At 37.2% G+C, this 16,812-nt stretch overlaps 3 protein-coding genes across 4 annotated transcripts; all 3 read left to right on the forward strand.

Annotated features, from left to right (window-relative positions):
- The first annotated feature begins 343 nt into the window (after nucleotides 1-343).
- Nucleotides 344-5,420, forward strand: LOC148973329 (sialic acid-binding Ig-like lectin 12). 2 transcript variants are annotated; one of them, XM_089121022.1, is made up of 8 exons: nucleotides 344-447; nucleotides 645-724; nucleotides 969-1,367; nucleotides 1,686-1,979; nucleotides 2,202-2,450; nucleotides 2,662-2,748; nucleotides 3,949-4,060; nucleotides 4,233-5,420. In XM_089121022.1, exons 2-8 carry the CDS (start codon nucleotides 658-660, stop codon nucleotides 4,306-4,308), a joined length of 1,284 nt encoding a protein of 427 aa, XP_088977148.1. In that variant the 5' UTR covers nucleotides 344-447; nucleotides 645-657; the 3' UTR covers nucleotides 4,309-5,420. The 2 variants fall into 2 exon arrangements, with proteins under 2 accessions (XP_088977148.1, XP_088977149.1); XM_089121023.1 differs by having other exon boundaries at nucleotides 4,236-5,420.
- A 1,162-nt stretch (nucleotides 5,421-6,582) lies between these two features.
- On the forward strand, nucleotides 6,583-10,256 carry LOC120478968 (sialic acid-binding Ig-like lectin 13). Its single transcript, XM_089121021.1, has 9 exons — nucleotides 6,583-6,705; nucleotides 6,903-6,982; nucleotides 7,227-7,622; nucleotides 7,941-8,234; nucleotides 8,456-8,704; nucleotides 8,916-9,002; nucleotides 9,228-9,351; nucleotides 9,450-9,504; nucleotides 9,587-10,256. The coding sequence occupies exons 2-9, from the start codon at nucleotides 6,916-6,918 to the stop codon at nucleotides 9,956-9,958; spliced, it is 1,644 nt and encodes a 547-aa protein (XP_088977147.1). The 5' UTR covers nucleotides 6,583-6,705; nucleotides 6,903-6,915; the 3' UTR covers nucleotides 9,959-10,256.
- An 844-nt stretch (nucleotides 10,257-11,100) lies between these two features.
- Nucleotides 11,101-14,975, forward strand: irgq2 (immunity-related GTPase family, q2). The gene is made up of 2 exons (XM_039670512.2): nucleotides 11,101-11,363; nucleotides 12,739-14,975. Exon 2 carries the CDS (start codon nucleotides 12,760-12,762, stop codon nucleotides 13,897-13,899), a length of 1,140 nt encoding a protein of 379 aa, XP_039526446.1. The 5' UTR covers nucleotides 11,101-11,363; nucleotides 12,739-12,759; the 3' UTR covers nucleotides 13,900-14,975.
- Nucleotides 14,976-16,812: the final 1,837 nt, after the last annotated feature.

Genomic DNA, 16,812 nt, shown 5'->3' on the forward strand with positions numbered 1-16,812 from the left:
CTTTTCACATGACTAGTGACGTAATGAGACAAGCTCCGAAGCAGTGGTTCATTGAAAGGACCGTTCGAGTTTGAAACAAGCTTCGGAGTGTCAGTGTCAGATGTAACATCACTCGTTGTACTGTCTCCCCCCTCGGGGTAGTTTTTGTTTGTATTTTGTTTTATTTTTTTATTATTAATAAATCCCGGTTTCCCCTGCAATTGAGTCCTCGCTCCTTCCCCCATACCTGACAGAATCAAAGTATGGTTAATTTTTGTGTTGTACTGAATTATGCTATTTCTTTCCATATTCTTGCTTGTCATGCACAACAATCCCCTATTTGTTCAAGTCAGTTCAATGAGGAAGTGCTCCAATAGAGGAAGGATGCAGCTTATACACTTGTGTGCTGCTTCTGCAGTTTTACAACTAAAACTTCTGAGAACACTGTGAATGGTTTGACGTGAGGCGGTAAGGTCGATTTTATTGCTGTAAATTTTAATTTTATAATGCAGTTTTCTTTACTGCCATGACACATATTTTATATAAAATGCACTGCCAAAGTATTTGCATTTAAATATTGAATAATATATTGGAAATTCAAATTAATATATAATATATTTAAATTATATTAATGTTCAAGTGAATGTTTCTTTTGTTGTGCGCAGATCTGTGGAATGCATGTTTAAAATGCAGATCAGTTCAAGTACAATCCTCTCTATGTTATTATTAAATATTTTCTGTACAGGTATGTATTACATGTTTAACATTTAATTTTAAATGTGTATTCAATGTGTGTGTTTTTTTAAAATAAAACTATACTTCACACACCTCAACCATCACTAAGTTTGTATGATGTACATTTTACACAATGTACAGTACATGTGAAGTTTATGTAGCTTCATACATGCACATCTATAGAGCATCTATACTTATTTTAAGATATGAGATGTTCTGTGTCAGCATTTCATCACATTCTTCTGTTATTCAAGGCCATGGAAAAGAGAACTGGATAATCACCTTCAATCTGCCAGAAATTACTGCAGTTCCAGGATTATGTGCTCTGATTTCATGTACCTTCACCTATCCAAATGAAGCAAACCCTATTGATAATGTTCAGTGGAAAGTTTGTAATAAAAATGGTGGTCAATGTAAAAAAATGAGAAGTATTTTCGAGGGGAAAGTGAGTACACAACACAAAAACACAATTGAAGAGAAGGAAACAGAAACCGAACGGATTAAGATGCTTGAACCTGATCTGACCAAAAACAACTGCAGCATCATCATGAAAGACATAAAAGCAGAAGATGAAAATATCTATGCATTCAGAGTGGAGGGGCCAAATCCACATAAAAACACGTATACACCCACAGTTAAAATCATCATTCAAGGTAATGCTTGCTTGTGTTTGGTAAAGTTTTAAAGGTCCTGCCTTTTTCTCTAGTCTGATGTTCTCTTTCAGTTCTCAGTTGTTTCAGGGATGTTCAGCTCACTGCACACTTTCTGATGTTATGCTTTAATAATCTCAGCAGAGGAACTATGTTGGACATGATCTCTTAAACATGTGGTTGTTCTATGCTCATCACACTGCTCTTTCTTTTCATCTTAAAATATGCATTTGATCCGAATCTGTCCTCAAAGAGTGACTTAATTATTTACACTTTGGAAATCTGCAATGTCTACATTATGTTGTGTACCTCTCTTTGCAGACGAGCCTAAAATAGATATTCCTCTTCTCAGCGAAGGAGTGGAAGCCAATCTGACATGTTCGGCTCCTTTTCCTTGCCCTGAAACTCCACCTAAAATAACATGGTGGATCCAGACAAGAGGAGAAAATATCACCAATCTCGAGTATGACAAAATCACTTTGAAAACCTCCAGAAGCCTTTACATCTCAACTTTACCCTTGACTCCAACCTCCAAAATGCACAACGGCACTGTAGGATGTGATGCGAACTATGGAAACAAAACCATCAGTACCAGTATGACCCTGGAAGTAACGTGTGAGTACAAGTACTATACTTATTTGACCAAACTTCTTGAAAAGGCATGTTTCTTTGACAATTGCAAAACAAATCTGAAATTCCAGCTTGGCTACTGAGATCTACTGTATCTTCTACCATTGATCATTGAGTAGAACTAAAATTATGTATTTCTCGCGAGATAATTATGCATGCATACCGTGTCAATATGGTGTCAAAACCAAAGCAATTGCTCTTTTTCAGATGTACAGACTCTTCGGATTCTGGGCGAAGACAAAGTAATGGAAGGTGACACTCTCCGCCTGAACTGCACTGTTGAGAGTCACCCACCGTCCACTAATCCTGTATGGAGTTTCAACGGAATCAGGAACGACACGTCTACAGAAAATCTTATGATTAAAAATGTGACAAAGGAGCATGCTGGGATATATGTCTGTGAGATGACTTATATGATGGAGACTTTGAATGCATCCATCACGATCAATGTCATTAGTAAGTAGAACAAGATTCCACATGAATAGTTTGTAACCTAACAATATCACAGACTTACAACATTATGAGTTATGAAATTGATAACTTCAGCAACTGTTGAAATACTGAATTGTGACACATCTAAGAAAGTTCATTGCATGTTTGCTGGGGACAGCCCTAAAGTCTGAATATATGTCTTTACTAATTATAACATCAAACATTTATCCCATAGATGACACAAAAGAATTGAAAATAAACGAGTCCTTCACTACCGGAGGTGAAAACTTCAAAAATTCCACTGAAAAGAAAAATTCCACAGGTAACACACTTTAGACACTGTATGTTTATTTCAGGGCGATTATGATTTAGCCAGTTAGCCAATGTTCCTGACAACTTGAAATTGTCTATTGTTCTGAGGTGAGAGTAACGTACTGAAATCCTAAACTTAAAAGGGATACTTCACCCAAAATGGAAATTATGTCATTAATGACTCACCCTCATGTCGTCCCAAGCCTGTAAGACCTCCGTTCATCTTTGGAACGCAGTTTAAGATATTTTATATTTAGTCCGAGTGTTTACATGGTATACTGTCCTTGTCCAGAAAGTAAATAAAGACATCATCAAACAGTTGACATCAGTGGGTTAGTTAGAATCTTTTGAGAATTCAAAAGTGCGCCCGAGTTTCATTTACAGTCAGAGGGAGACGCACACTGTAAACAAAACAATCTTCGCAAACATGTCTAAGGATTTTGACACAGAGGAAGACTTGCATATTTTTGCCCAGACATATTTATTTGAACCCGAATACACGGACACACTATATAGCACGTCAGCAGCGTCTTATGTCAGCAGCGTCATTGAAAGCGGATTGACAACAGAACCAAAAGACGATACACTGCTGAATAAAGTCGTAGTTTTTTTTTTTTTGGACCAAAATGCATTTTCGATGCTTTAAAAAATTCGAACTAACCCACTGATGTCACATGGACTATCTTGATAATGTCTTTCCTTTCTGGACAAGGACAGTATACCGTACATAGATTTTGGAGGGACAGAAATCTCTCTGTCTAAATCTAAAATATCTTAAACTGTGTTCTGAAGATGAATGGAGGTCTTACGGGCTTGGAACGACAAGAGGGGGAGACATTAATGACATTATTTTCATTTTTGGGTGAACTAACCCTTTAACCCACACCCTAAACCTACTGCTAAAATCTCTCTCTCTCTCTCTCTCGCTCTCTCAATCTTTGTTTTACTCAATTTATGTAATTTATTTTAAGTAGGTTGTTTTTAATGTTTTGAAAAAAGAAGAAAATTTGTAATAAAGGTGTTTTCAAATTCAAATTCTCTCTCTCTCTCTCTCTCTCTCTCTCTCTCTCTCTCTCTCTCTCTCTCTGAAATGTATATGAAATGTTGATAACCATGCCTCAAACATAATTTACTTATTATCTTACATATCTTACATTTAGACAAATGTAAGAAATTTAATACTATAACAATTTGTGTTCTTAAATTCAAGGAGCTTTTCAAATACAAGTGGACATTAGAATGATAATAGCATTTTTGTCTGGAATATCAGTCTCAGCAGTCATCTTCTCTGTGGTTTTATGCTGTCACGAGTCTTGGAAAAGGTAGGAAAATGCTTAAAATGTTTTTGTTGTGCCTTTTGTATACTAGGTGTTCTGAGTGATTTATTGAGATGGGATTCTGATGTGAAAGCATGTGAACACTGTTGTCCACAGTCATGATAATCAGTAAATATTCCTCCATTTGCTAATCTTATTCCCTGAATATGTTTTCCAGCAGAGACAAGATACATGAAGTGATGTCCACAAACACAGACACTGAAGTTATACTGGAGGTTTTTTATGACCAATAAGGACATCAGAAAGAGTGAAGTTTATTATTTAAAAAAGCTCATAGCAAGGTCCTTAAATTATTATGTTGTATTTTGCCTAATCTAAAATTGTACAATTTCTGGAGGTTTACTGCTATTTAATTTGTTATGTTTATATTATGTAGACTATATTTAATATAGGCTATACTTTTCACAAATACGGTACATAAACTTCATCCCATCTGGCCTTAACTTTGTCTGTTTTAAAGGACATTATACATTTATAAATGTACAGTATGTTATCATACATATGAGAAACTGTGTAGAAAATGGAAACGTATGTGGTGTTTTGTTGTTGTTGTTGTTGAAAAATGTGATGTGAATATTGTGAATTAATCTAATAACTTGGGTTTACTGGAAGCCTTATAGTAAAATATATTTTTTCTCCCATTTCCATGGCCAAAACTGAATCTCCTCCAAATCTAAAAACAAATTCTTTGGCTAAAGAAACATTTGAATCTGTCAGGGTTCATGAAAGCTTTGTCTGTCTTGTCATTGTTTCAAGTCTCAATGTTTGTGTTGTGCTTATTGCTCTTTTTTGTGTGTGTTTGGCATGTGCTCCTCTGTTCCTGCCTCCTTGTTTCCCAGTACCACACCCTCTTGTCCTCGTTTGTCTGATTGTTTTCACCTGTTCCTCTTGTTCTCAGCTCCATTTTTATGAGTTATTTTGCCCTCATGGTTTGTCAGTTTGTTATACTTCTTGTGTGCTACAATGTTTGTTTGACAATTTAATGTAGTTTCTAGTCAGAGCTTACTTTAGTCTCACCTTGCCTAGTCTCGTCCTACATAGTGATGGCCAAATGAAGCGTTTCGAAGCATTATTGCTTTCTGATACAATTGTGTTGAAAATGGTTCAGTACTCGAAGGTTCATTCAGTTATAAATTGCAGCACCATCTACTTATGAAGTAAATGTAATTCAACAAAGATGACAACCATAAAATGCAAGCAGACTTAAAATGTTAACGCCTGTTTATTACAAGTTTACCAAAGCGATCAAAGCTGAAACAGTGTTAGTGTTGTGAAACTCATTTATGTTGGTGAATTTTACAGATACTGATGAATTTCATGTGTTCACATTCATAATAAAAATTTAAGCATGATGTGTGTGTGTGTGTGTGTGTGTGTAATTATTTCTTTAGACAAGGACAGAAGATCAGACCAGCTTAAAAAAAAGTTGGAAACCATCACAGAAGTTTCTATTCAAGTACCAATAGGAACCATTTGCTTTTACCATTTAAATCAGTACAGAATTATTTTTTTTTTTAGATTCTAATCCTCCATTAGAATTTAATGCCCCCACCTAATAGAACCACACACATACCAATAGAGACCACTATAATTCCCATTACAATCAATACAATTCCAATGAAAACCATTAAATCCAATAGAATTTCTGGAATGGTTTCTACAGTTTTTTTTTTCTTTTTAGCAGGGCAGTATCATAATGTGAAAGCTTTGTTAAACTGTGGGAAGAAGAACTCTATAACTTGATAACTAGTGGAACTGATATTTTTGTATGTTGAAAAGGATGCTTGTGTAACTGGTTGTACTTATAATGTAGCAGAGGGTTTTTGAAGTTTCTGTCTTTTTGCATATTATTCACTAGCCTACATATGTAAAAATATTTGTATGCAGAAATGTCAAAGAACTAGCCTTATTCTGGGAAATAAGTTTAAAGTGTTCCCAAACTTGGGAACGACTTCTCTTTCTCGCTGGTTCCATCACAACACTAAAATAAACTCAATCCACTCGAAACTCAAATTAACGTCAATCCAAACACCGACTACTACAACCCACGGTGTTGCCATGGTTTGGCTTCACTTTTATAAGAAATACAGCCGCCAGGTTTCAGACCTCAACACTGGATTGGGCTGTCAAAGCAGTCAGGTGGTTCACTACATGAGTGAACCAGTGTTTTTGCTTAAGTCCTTTTCACATGACTGACGTAATGAGACAAGCTCCGAAGCAGTGGTTCATTGAAAGGACCGTTCGAGTTTGAAATAAGCTTCGAAGTGTCAGTGTCAGATGTAACATCACTCGTTGTACTGTCTCCCCCCTCGGGGTAGTTTTTGTTTGTATTTTGTTTTATTTTTTTATTATTAATAAATCCCGGTTTCCCCTGCAATTGAGTCCTCGCTCCTTCCATTACCCCCATACCTGACAGAATCAAAGTATGGTTAATTTTTGTGTTATACTCAACTATGCTATTTCTTTCCATATTCTTGCTTGTCATGTACAACAATCCCCTATTTGTTCAAGTCAGTTCAATGAGGAAGTGCTCCAATAGAGGAAGGATGCAGCTTATACACTTGTGTGCTGCTTCTGCAGTTTTACAACTAAAACTTCTGAGAACACTGTGAATGGTTTGACGTAAAGCGGTAAGGTCGATTTTATTGCTGTAAATTTTAATTTTATAATGCAGTTTTCTTTACTGCCATGACACATATTTTATATAAAATGCACTGCCAAAGTATTTGCATTCAAATATTGAATAATATATTGGAAATTCAAATTAATATATAATATATTTAAATTATATTAATGTTCAAGTGAATGTTTCTTTTGTTGTGCACAGATCTGTGGAATGCATGTTTAAAATGCAGATCAGTTCAAGTACAATCCTCTCTATGTTATTATTAAATATTTTCTGTACAGGTATGTATTACATGTTTAACATTTAATTTTAAATGTGTATTCAATGTGTGTTCTTTTTTTAAATAAAACTATACTTCACACACCTCAACCATCACTAAGTTTGTATGATGTACATTTTACACAATGTACAGTACATGTGAAGTTTATGTAGCTTCATACATGCACATCTATAGAGCATCTATACTTATTTTAAGATATGAGATGTCCTGTGTCAGCATTTCATCACATTCTTCTGTTATTCAAGGCCATGGAAAAGAGAACTGGATTATCACCTTCAATCCGCCAGAAATTACTGCAGTTCCAGGATTATGTGCTCTGATTTCATGTACCTTCACCTATCCAAATGAAGCAAATCCTATTGATAATGTTCAGTGGGGAGTGTGTAGTAAAGATGATCAATGTAAAAAATTGAGAAGTATTTTCGAGGGGAAAGTGAGTACACAACACAAAAACACAATTGAAGAGAAGGAAACAGAAACCGAACGGATTAAGATGCTTGAACCTGATCTGACCAAAAACAACTGCAGCATCATCATGAAAGACATAAAAGCAGAAGATGAAAATATCTATGCATTCAGAGTGGAGGGGCCAACTCCACATAAAAACACGTATACACCCACAGTTAAAATCATCATTCAAGGTAATGCTTGCTTGTGTTTGGTAAAGTTTAAAAGGTCCTGCCTTTTTCTCTAGTCTGATGTTCTCTTTCAGTTCTCAGTTGTTTCAGGGATGTTCAGCTCACTGCACACTTTCTGATGTTATGCTTTAATAATCTCAGCAGAGGAACTATGTTGGACATGATCTCTTAAACATGTGGTTGTTCTATGCTCATCACACTGCTCTTTCTTTTCATCTTAAAATATGCATTTGATCCGAATCTGTCCTCAAAGAGTGACTTAATTATTTACACTTTGGAAATCTGCAATGTCTGCATTATGTTGTGTACCTCTCTTTGCAGACGAGCCTAAAATAGATATTCCTCTTCTCAGCGAAGGAGTGGAAGCCAATCTGACATGTTCGGCTCCTTTTCCTTGCCCTGAAACTCCACCTAAAATAACATGGTGGATCCAGACAAGAGGAGAAAATATCACCAATCTCGAGTATGACAACATCACTTTGAACACCTCCAGAAGACTTTACATCTCAACTTTACCCTTGACTCCAACCTCCAAAATGCACAACGGCACTGTAGGATGTGACGTGAGCTATGGAAACAAAACCATCAGTACCAGTAGGACCCTGCAAGTAACGTGTGAGTACAAGTACTATACTTATTTGACCAAACTTCTTGAAAAGGCATGTTTCTTTGACAATTGCAAAAAAAAAAATCTGAAATTCCGGCTTGACTACTGAGATCTATTCTTCTACCACTGATCATTGAGTAGAACTAAAATTACCTATTTCTTGCGAGATAATTATGCATGCATACTGTGTCAATATGGTGTCAAAACCAAAGCAATTGCTCTTTTTCAGATGTACAGACTCTTCGGATTCTGGGTGAAGACAAAGTAATGGAAGGTGACACTCTCCGCCTGAACTGCACTGTTGAGAGTCACCCACCGTCCACTAATCCTGTATGGAGTTTCAACGGAATCAGGAACGACACGTCTGCAGAAAATCTTATGATTAAAAATGTGACAAAGGAGCATGCTGGGATATATGTCTGTCAGATGACTTATATGATGGAGACTTTGAATGCATCCATCACGATCAATGTCTTTAGTAAGTAGAACCAGATTCCACATGAATAGTTTGTAACCTAACAATATCACAGACTTACAACATTATGAATTATGAAATTGATAACGTCAGCAACTGTTGAAATACTGAATTGTGACACATCTAGGAAAGTTCATTGCATGTTTGCTGGGGACAGCCCTAAAGTCTGAATATATGTCTTTACTAATTATAACATCAAACATTTATCCCATAGGTAACACAGAAGAATTGAAAATAAACGAGTCCTTCACTACCGGAGGTGAAAACTTGAAAAATTCCACTGAAAACAAAAATTCCACAGGTAACACACTTTAGACACTGTATGTTTATTTCAGGGTGATTATGATTTATCCAGTTAGCCAATGTTCCTGGATTGACAACTTTTCTGGTCCTTTCCTCTCAATCAATCAGATTTTAGTATGTTTAGGGTGTGGGTTAAGTTTAGGATTTCAGGAACATGTTACTCTCACTTCAGCATTCAACATTGGACATTTTCTTGTAACAGTTGTGTATTTTTACATTTAAGGTATAGAAGGTGTTTTGAAGATATTGGGCATCTCAACCAGCCAGGTACTCACATTTGTGGCCGGAATGGCATTTTCAGCAATCATCTTCTCAATGATTTTGTGTTGTTGGGTGTCTTGCCACAGGTAGGCCTGCAATTTACTTCTTTTCCTAAAAGCTGCCTCAAAAGTCCATCAAATATCATTTGTCCTTGTCTTATTCCCTAAATATATTTTCTTAACAGAGACAAAAGACACAAAGTGCCGACAGAAAATCCAGACACTGATATCAATTTGGAGGTAAGACAGATCCAAATATTTTGTTGAAACAGAAGTTTTAATGTAAATAAATCAAAATAAGGATATGTTCTTTATGTATCAGAAAGTGCAGACAGATGTAGCTCAGAGTGGAACCAATGAACAGACACCTCTTCATGGACAGCTTGATGGAGGGACCACAGACACAGCTGCACCAACAGATGAAGCACAGAACGGGGAAGCAGTCGAGATGCAAGCAGGAGAGGTGGACTACGCCAGCATCGACTACTCCCTTTTAAAGAACAGAGCGCCTGAAGAGGGAGAGATGGAACCGACAGACACAGACTACGCTGAGATCAAGAGGGAGAAGATAGGAGAAGATGGGAAGCAAAGGGAGGCCCTTCAGGATGGAGATGACCAGATTGAAACACCCAACCAGAAACAGATGGAGGGAGAGGAAGAACTTTATTCTAATTCTCAGATGCTTCAAAGTTAAGGAGCTAAAAGTCTTAACTACACACAACAATATTTCGTTTTGTACGGTCAGATGTTTTAAAAAAAAATAATGTATTACTTTAGAGTTTTTATCCCTTATGTGTCTATCAAAAAATGTTGGTGATTGCAACATAATACAGAATGTTTCATTAGTGTCCAACATCTGGTTTTTTTTCTCATCCAGTTACAATTTCACTTCCCATTTTCTGCATGTTGTGTTAAACATCTATTTAAGGAAGTTTCTGAGCTTACTGAAACTGCTGCAAATATGTATTAGTAAATAAAAAAAGTTTCTGATAGTTGCCTTCTCCCTTATTGTTTATACTGGTAACTAAAAAATAGGGGGAAAAAGAAAGGGAAGTATCAAAATCATTTAAAATTATTTACTGTTATATGGAGTTATTATTTGTCAATTTGTTAAGTTAAATAATAGTATCTCAATTCAATGTTGGATTTGTAGTCAAGGCTTGTTCTAAGGTTTCTTTCAAGTCACACTTGACTTTAAGTGTTATTCTGCAAATTGTGAAGCAAGGAGGTGTTGCACTAATTTCACAGAGTCACAGTGTGGCAAGCAGGGCCGAGAGCCGTGGAAACGGTGGCACGAGTGTTTATAAACATCTCCTGCGATCCACACTGGCCTCGTGTCCAATGGAGGAGCTCCGGACAGATGAAAGGGGGATTGACTACAGTGAAGGAAGACTGCTGCATAAAAAAAACGTAATAAAACACAAAATAAAGACCAGGCCTGGTCCTCTCTCATCCTTCACTGGCATCATTAGCAATCACACCTCCAGCCTCACTCCGTTAGGCTTGCTACACACACATAGACCTTAACACATAACCCACAAACCTAAATAACTGTGACAACAGCAAATGTAAAAAAAAATAAAGTACAGTGTAACAGTACAAAAGTATAACAGTGAAGTCAACAGCAACAGCATAAATAAAGTATGGAAATTGCAAAAAAAAAAAAAAAGAATATATATGAAAAAAAAATAAATAAATATATATATATATATATATATATATATATATATATATATATATGTTTTAAGGCCTGTATGTTTGATACAAAGAAAAAGCTTGTAAAAGCAAACTATGCTCAAGAAGATCATGACCGTTGTTATAGGCATCATAAAATATCAGATGGGTGAAATTTGTTGATTCCTCAAGAATTGTTAATCAGGTGACCTGCTGGTTGCTCCTCTGTAATGACGTGTGTGTGTGTGTGTGTGTGTGTGTGTGTTAGCAGGATTAGGCCTTAGATAACAGGATTAGAATGTTCCACACACTACTGAGAATCCTTAAATAGCCTATGAGAGTGTCAGTGTCTCATTCATTTGATGTGGTTTGAAATTTTCGGTGGTCCACCACACTCGCTTTCATCCTGAATGATCTGAAATAAGGTATGTGTTTGGATGGAAATGGAAGTATTCTTAAAGTGGTTAGTCTATTCTCAATATTGCATTGCTCCTAATTACATGAACTAATTACAGTATATTGTACTTTATGGAAAGTAACATGTTAGTAGTAAGCGACTTTTTCTTTTTACTTATTTTACTTTTGGCGACGTATGTTTGCAATGCAGGTTTTTAAATTCAAAATGGCATTTCATGCTCTGAACTTGCATTTGCCTTGTTATTTTGCAACATTTAGATGCTATCATTATAACTTATCTTATATACTGTATTTTCCAGTAAATAAATTACATTTATGTTATATAATGTACTGTTCATGTGTCGTAATATTTTAGAATGCCTTAGCTCAAATATAAAAAAGTTACTTATAGTTTATATTTTACTCTATAAATATATTCTTAAAATATTATAACTTGATCAAAGTACAATAAAAACAGTAATATTGTGAATTTTAAGATAATCGTTTTCTATTTAATTTTAAAATGTAATTATGAAATTAAAAAGACTTGAATTGTACTTATAAAGATGAATTGCAATATAATGAATTGTGTCATATAAAGTCTTTTCAGCATCATTAGTCCAGTCTTCGCTGTCACTTTTGATTAATCTAATGTCTCTCTGAAAAAAATTATTAAAGGGATAGTTCACCCAAAAAATTTTAATTACCCCTTGATTTACTCACCCTAAAGCCAAATAGGTGTATATGACATTCTTCTTTCAGACAAATACGATCGGAGTAATATAAAACTCCTGGCTCTTCCAAGCTTGATAATGAGAGTGAATGTCTGTTTGAAAAACTATGACTAGTTTCTATAACTAACTATAACTACAGTAGCGTCTATAACTAACTTCCGGCAGACGGCCATACGTCTGCGCCAAAAGAGTAAAACTTGAACGTGACGCACAACGTAATGACGAACACGGTTGCCCAGCCCTGTTGGTTTAAACTGCGAGAGGCGTCAATGGCCGTCAAGTTCAAGTGTTAGTCTTTTGCCGTAAATCGATGTGTACGGCCGTCTTCCGGAAGTTAGTTATTTTAGTCGATAGACTTTTAAATATGGATATTTTTCGCACATGAATGCATCGCTTCACTTCAGAAGGCCTTTATTAACCTCCCAGAGCCATGTCGAGCACTTTAATCATGAATAAATTTGTCTTAATTGACTTCCAAAGTCAAATAGCCATTCACTCTCATTATCACTCTCATATATGTCACATACACATAGGATGGCTTCAGGGTGAGTGAATCATGGGCTAATTTTCATTTTTTGGGAGAACTATCCCTTTAATTTCTAAAAAAAAAAAAAAAACAGAACTGTATCTGGTTGCATCCAGCATATAACTCTAACATCTGTATTTGTAGTTTAGTTGTCATTTTACAGATATGGCTGATGTGTTGAGGGGTCTGAACCTGCTGGAAACGCTAAAGGAGTCCATTGAGAAGAACAACATATCAGATATAAAAGATGCCATGGAGGACATGCTGATCAGCAGAATCAACATCGCAATCGCTGGGGAAAGAAAAGCAGAAAAAGCCACTTTTATCAACTCACTTCGAGGGATGAGTCAAGACGACGAAGGCTCAGCCCGCTTTCCATCATCTGCTGCCCCAGAGGAACTAACCATATTCCTGAACTCCAAACATCCCGACTATCGCCTCTTCGATCTGCCACCCATCTCTAGCGATCCCACTTTTCAGGCCGAGGAATATATAGAGCGCTTCAAAGCTGTGCGGTACAACGCCATCATTATCACATTCACAGAGAGTCCTAGTGTTAACAGTGTGGCGTTGTGGAGGGAATTAAGGTCGCTGCAGAAAGAGACAATTTACTTTGTCTTATTAGCGTCTGTGAACGATACCGATAAAACACTGGAGGTGAAGAAAGCGAAAAGCTTAGAATTGCTCAAGGCAGAAGGTGTTCCTCTCCCCAAGGTGTTCCTGGTACAACCTTCCGCTTTGGAGAAGCTGGACTTTCTAACGTTTTTAGAGGTCATGCGAGGTGACCTTCCAGAGATCAGGGCGCATGCTCTTCTTCTGGCACTTCCAACATTTTCCAAATCCTTGGTCACTCAGAAGAAAGATGCCTTCAAGGCACTGGTGTGGGCTGCTGCCTCATTATCCGGTGGCGTGTCTGCCATTCCCGTACCCCTGGTGTCTTCCATGGTGGACGCTACGGTGGGCGTACGTATTTTAACGAAGGCTCAGATCTCACTTTGCCTGGACGACGAGTCTCTGCAGCGACTGGCGAGGCAGCGGGGTCTCGACCCAGCCAGGATGAAGGCTCTGCGGACCTGCGCTCTCTCTGTGGAGGTCAGCAAGAGTGAAGTTAAAAGACGGCTCGCGGAGGCCGAGAAAGACACCAGCACTGCAACCACCAGACTCGTGGAGCTAGCCATGCCGAGACATGCTAGATCCGTCAGCAGATCTTTCACTGTTATGCTACAGGCGCTCAATACTGCTATTGATGATATGGGTGCGGATGCTGAGAAGGTAGTTACTATGGTAACAGGAGAGGGACAGTAGATTGAGCAGGACACAAAATTACAACATTCTCTTTTCAATCTTGGATTGACCATAGTATTTCCTTAAACCAGTGATTCTCAAAGACAGGCAAAGTACTATTACAATGTAATGGCAAACTCGGTTGCCCATCCCTGTTTGTTTGAACCACGGAGGCTTCAAAGCTTACACTACTCCTACATCCTACAAGTGTTACTCTTTTGGCATAAGTCGACTTCTGTCTGCCGGAAGCTAGTTATTTTAGTCGAGAAATACCAATTGACTCCCATTATAAAACCTTGGAAGAGACAGGACATTTTTTTCAGAACTATCACTTTAAGGTAGCCTGGATCCCAGCTGAACTTAGCCCCTCCCACAACATTTGAGGGCGGGAAGTTCAGACTTGATCCGCTGTGGAGCAACTATGCTCGAACGATACCAAAAAGCGCTTGGGTTGAATTTGTTTTCATCAAAGTTGGCTGTCGCTAGAGAATTGAGATGAGTAGATTCTGCCACTACGTCTGTTATAGAAGATGTAGACAATGCATTCATTTTAAAAGACGAAAAGAGAACCGCGATCAAGGCATTTGTCGATCGGAAAGATGTTTTTGCCGTATTTCCTATGGGATTCAGCATACGTCACTTACTCCTTTGCTCGGGTGCGTTTCCCGTACAACGATGTAACTTGCTGCTTCACTACCATAGTATGATGGAGAAATAAACTGGCTAGTCGCGACTGTTTCCCGAAACCCATTGTTTGCGAATGGTCGTTGGAATGATGGTTTCGCGAAACACCGACTCGTTGAACTATGATAACGATGGTTTCGGGAAACACACCCCTGATTAATTGTAGGTCTATCCAATTGAGTGCAGAGGCATTTTCTTTTCTGGTTCGGTTAACACAGTCTCATCCCAAAAAGTCATATAACTGACGTCTTGGGACGTCTTTTGACCATACGTCAATATCCGCCTTTTTAGGGCCCCCTTAAACGTCGGTAGATGGCGATCACGGGCCGTCATACAACTGACGCTTTACCTTTAACGTCAGTTAGGTGACGGATTAGGTTTAGGGTTAGGTTTAGGTCTGGGGTAGAGATAGGATCCCATAACCTCATCTACCGACGTTTAAGGGGGCCCTAAAAAGGCGAATATTGACGTATGGTCAAAAGACGTCCCAAAACGTCAGTTATATGACTTCTTGGGATGAGACCGGGTTGGTTCGGTTGAAACACGCCCCATAATCACAGCCCAATGGAGCAGTGTCAGACTCACATTTTTTTACTAGAATCTGAGTATGATGACGTTAGGCTACCTTTAAGGTATATATTTATATATACTCATTAAACACCTTTAAAGATGTGAAAATGATATGATGTAAGACCTAGTGCATGCCATTATCTTGTCTGTAGGACCCTCAAAGCCTAGTTTGTATCTGCGTTAAATTCAATATGGCGTCTTATTGACTAAGGTCAATATAATGTGCTATAATTTAGTTGATTAATATCTATTATAACATTAGATGTCAATGTAGTTACGTTTTAATAGTTATAATGCTCCATAGTTTGTCATATATACAGGGATACAAAAACATCAAGGGGGTCCACTTTTTTATGCAACCTATTCAATAATAATAATCAAACATTTGTATTTTTATGAAATACAACCATTGAACCATTGTACTGTGAAACACAATTCACACTGATGATTCTGGAAAATCACAAATTTTTAGGGTTTTTTTTTTTTTTTAGTTGTCAAGTTTGCGTCCATGTACAGTATGTGTGTAAAAACTATATCAAGACATGATTTACCATAAGCATGTTTTAGAGAAATGGTACACTTAAAAAAACAAAAAACATTAAAGATCAGTTCTTTTTTCTAACATTGTCCTTTGTTGTTCTCTTTACACAGTCGTACGTGGTCATGAACACATGGAAACCAGATTTCATTTCCTTTTTATACTTCACAGTTGTGGTAATTCGGTTTTACAAAACAGTGAAAAGTTCAATTTGCTGTGCAACATCTTCATTAATTTGAATTACAGTAAGTATACATGAGGTAATGCAATGACAGGCCAATGCATTTTTTTTTTCTTTAGCCACATCCACAAACTAAACACTGACACAGGAAGCTCTACATACCCAATGACAAGAATTAAAGTTGTTTTGCAAGTAGCAAGAATTAGTCAATTTTACATCCTTACCACAATACTGCATCAATATTCTGTGGAGACAAATCTCCATGAGACCAAGAACAAACACCACAACAAAACAACTGGAAGTGTCATTCTTAAGAAAGTTTTTCATTTCATCATTAATTTAATCTACTTAATTGTACAAACCTCAGACTAAATTAAATACTCAAAACTAAACCTCAACCTCATGTTGAACCAGGGCTTTTATTCATCTTCAGAACACAAATTAAGATCTTTTTGATGATATCTGAGAGATTTCTGTCTCTCCATTGACAGCTAAAAGTTCACTAAGAAGACTAAAGGGCCTTTCACACTGAGCAGGATTAAGCCACACGAATGTATGTCACAATGGCGTTCTTGAATTGAAACAATAGATCCCTATGAAGGCACACTGGTCGCGATCAATCGCAGGACTTTTTTTTCGACCAGTCTCGATTTTTTTTCCCAACAAACATGTTGCGTCACACAAGAATGAACCTCATTGGTTCTTGCTGAAGCTTAAACGTGCTGCGTAACACACGAGAATGAACCTGATATCATAGATGCATCATGTTATATAAGATCATTAGTGGCGGGCCGTGCATTTCACACCTACAGTAGGCCTATGTCTCCAACCTGAATTAATAACTTTTAATAGTGTAGCAGCGCATAGACTCTTTATTGTGAAATTGCGTTTTTTATTTTGCACTGGCAGTTATAGGGTTAATGCTGTGAGTTCGAAAAAGGTCGGCTAGAGAGAAACGAGC

This window comes from Pimephales promelas, chromosome 16 (genome assembly GCF_988280905.1).
Source record: "Pimephales promelas chromosome 16, fPimPro1.hap1.1, whole genome shotgun sequence".
In the NCBI taxonomy this organism is placed as follows: Eukaryota; Metazoa; Chordata; class Actinopteri; order Cypriniformes; family Leuciscidae; genus Pimephales; species Pimephales promelas.

What these genes read in the sequence shown, in the direction of transcription:
- LOC148973329 (XM_089121022.1), top strand. Translation starts at nt 658, where the DNA reads ATGTTTAAAATGCAGATCAGTTCAAGTACAATCCTCTCTATGTTATTA. An exon ending in ATTAAATATTTTCTGTACAG is followed by an intron (nt 725 to 968) that starts GTATGTATTACA and finishes CTGTTATTCAAG; the next exon opens with GCCATGGAAAAGAGAACTGG. An exon ending in AGTTAAAATCATCATTCAAG is followed by an intron (nt 1,368 to 1,685) that starts GTAATGCTTGCT and finishes CTCTCTTTGCAG; the next exon opens with ACGAGCCTAAAATAGATATT.
- LOC120478968 (XM_089121021.1), top strand. Translation starts at nt 6,916, where the DNA reads ATGTTTAAAATGCAGATCAGTTCAAGTACAATCCTCTCTATGTTATTA. An exon ending in ATTAAATATTTTCTGTACAG is followed by an intron (nt 6,983 to 7,226) that starts GTATGTATTACA and finishes CTGTTATTCAAG; the next exon opens with GCCATGGAAAAGAGAACTGG. An exon ending in AGTTAAAATCATCATTCAAG is followed by an intron (nt 7,623 to 7,940) that starts GTAATGCTTGCT and finishes CTCTCTTTGCAG; the next exon opens with ACGAGCCTAAAATAGATATT.
- irgq2 (XM_039670512.2), top strand. Translation starts at nt 12,760, where the DNA reads ATGGCTGATGTGTTGAGGGGTCTGAACCTGCTGGAAACGCTAAAGGAG.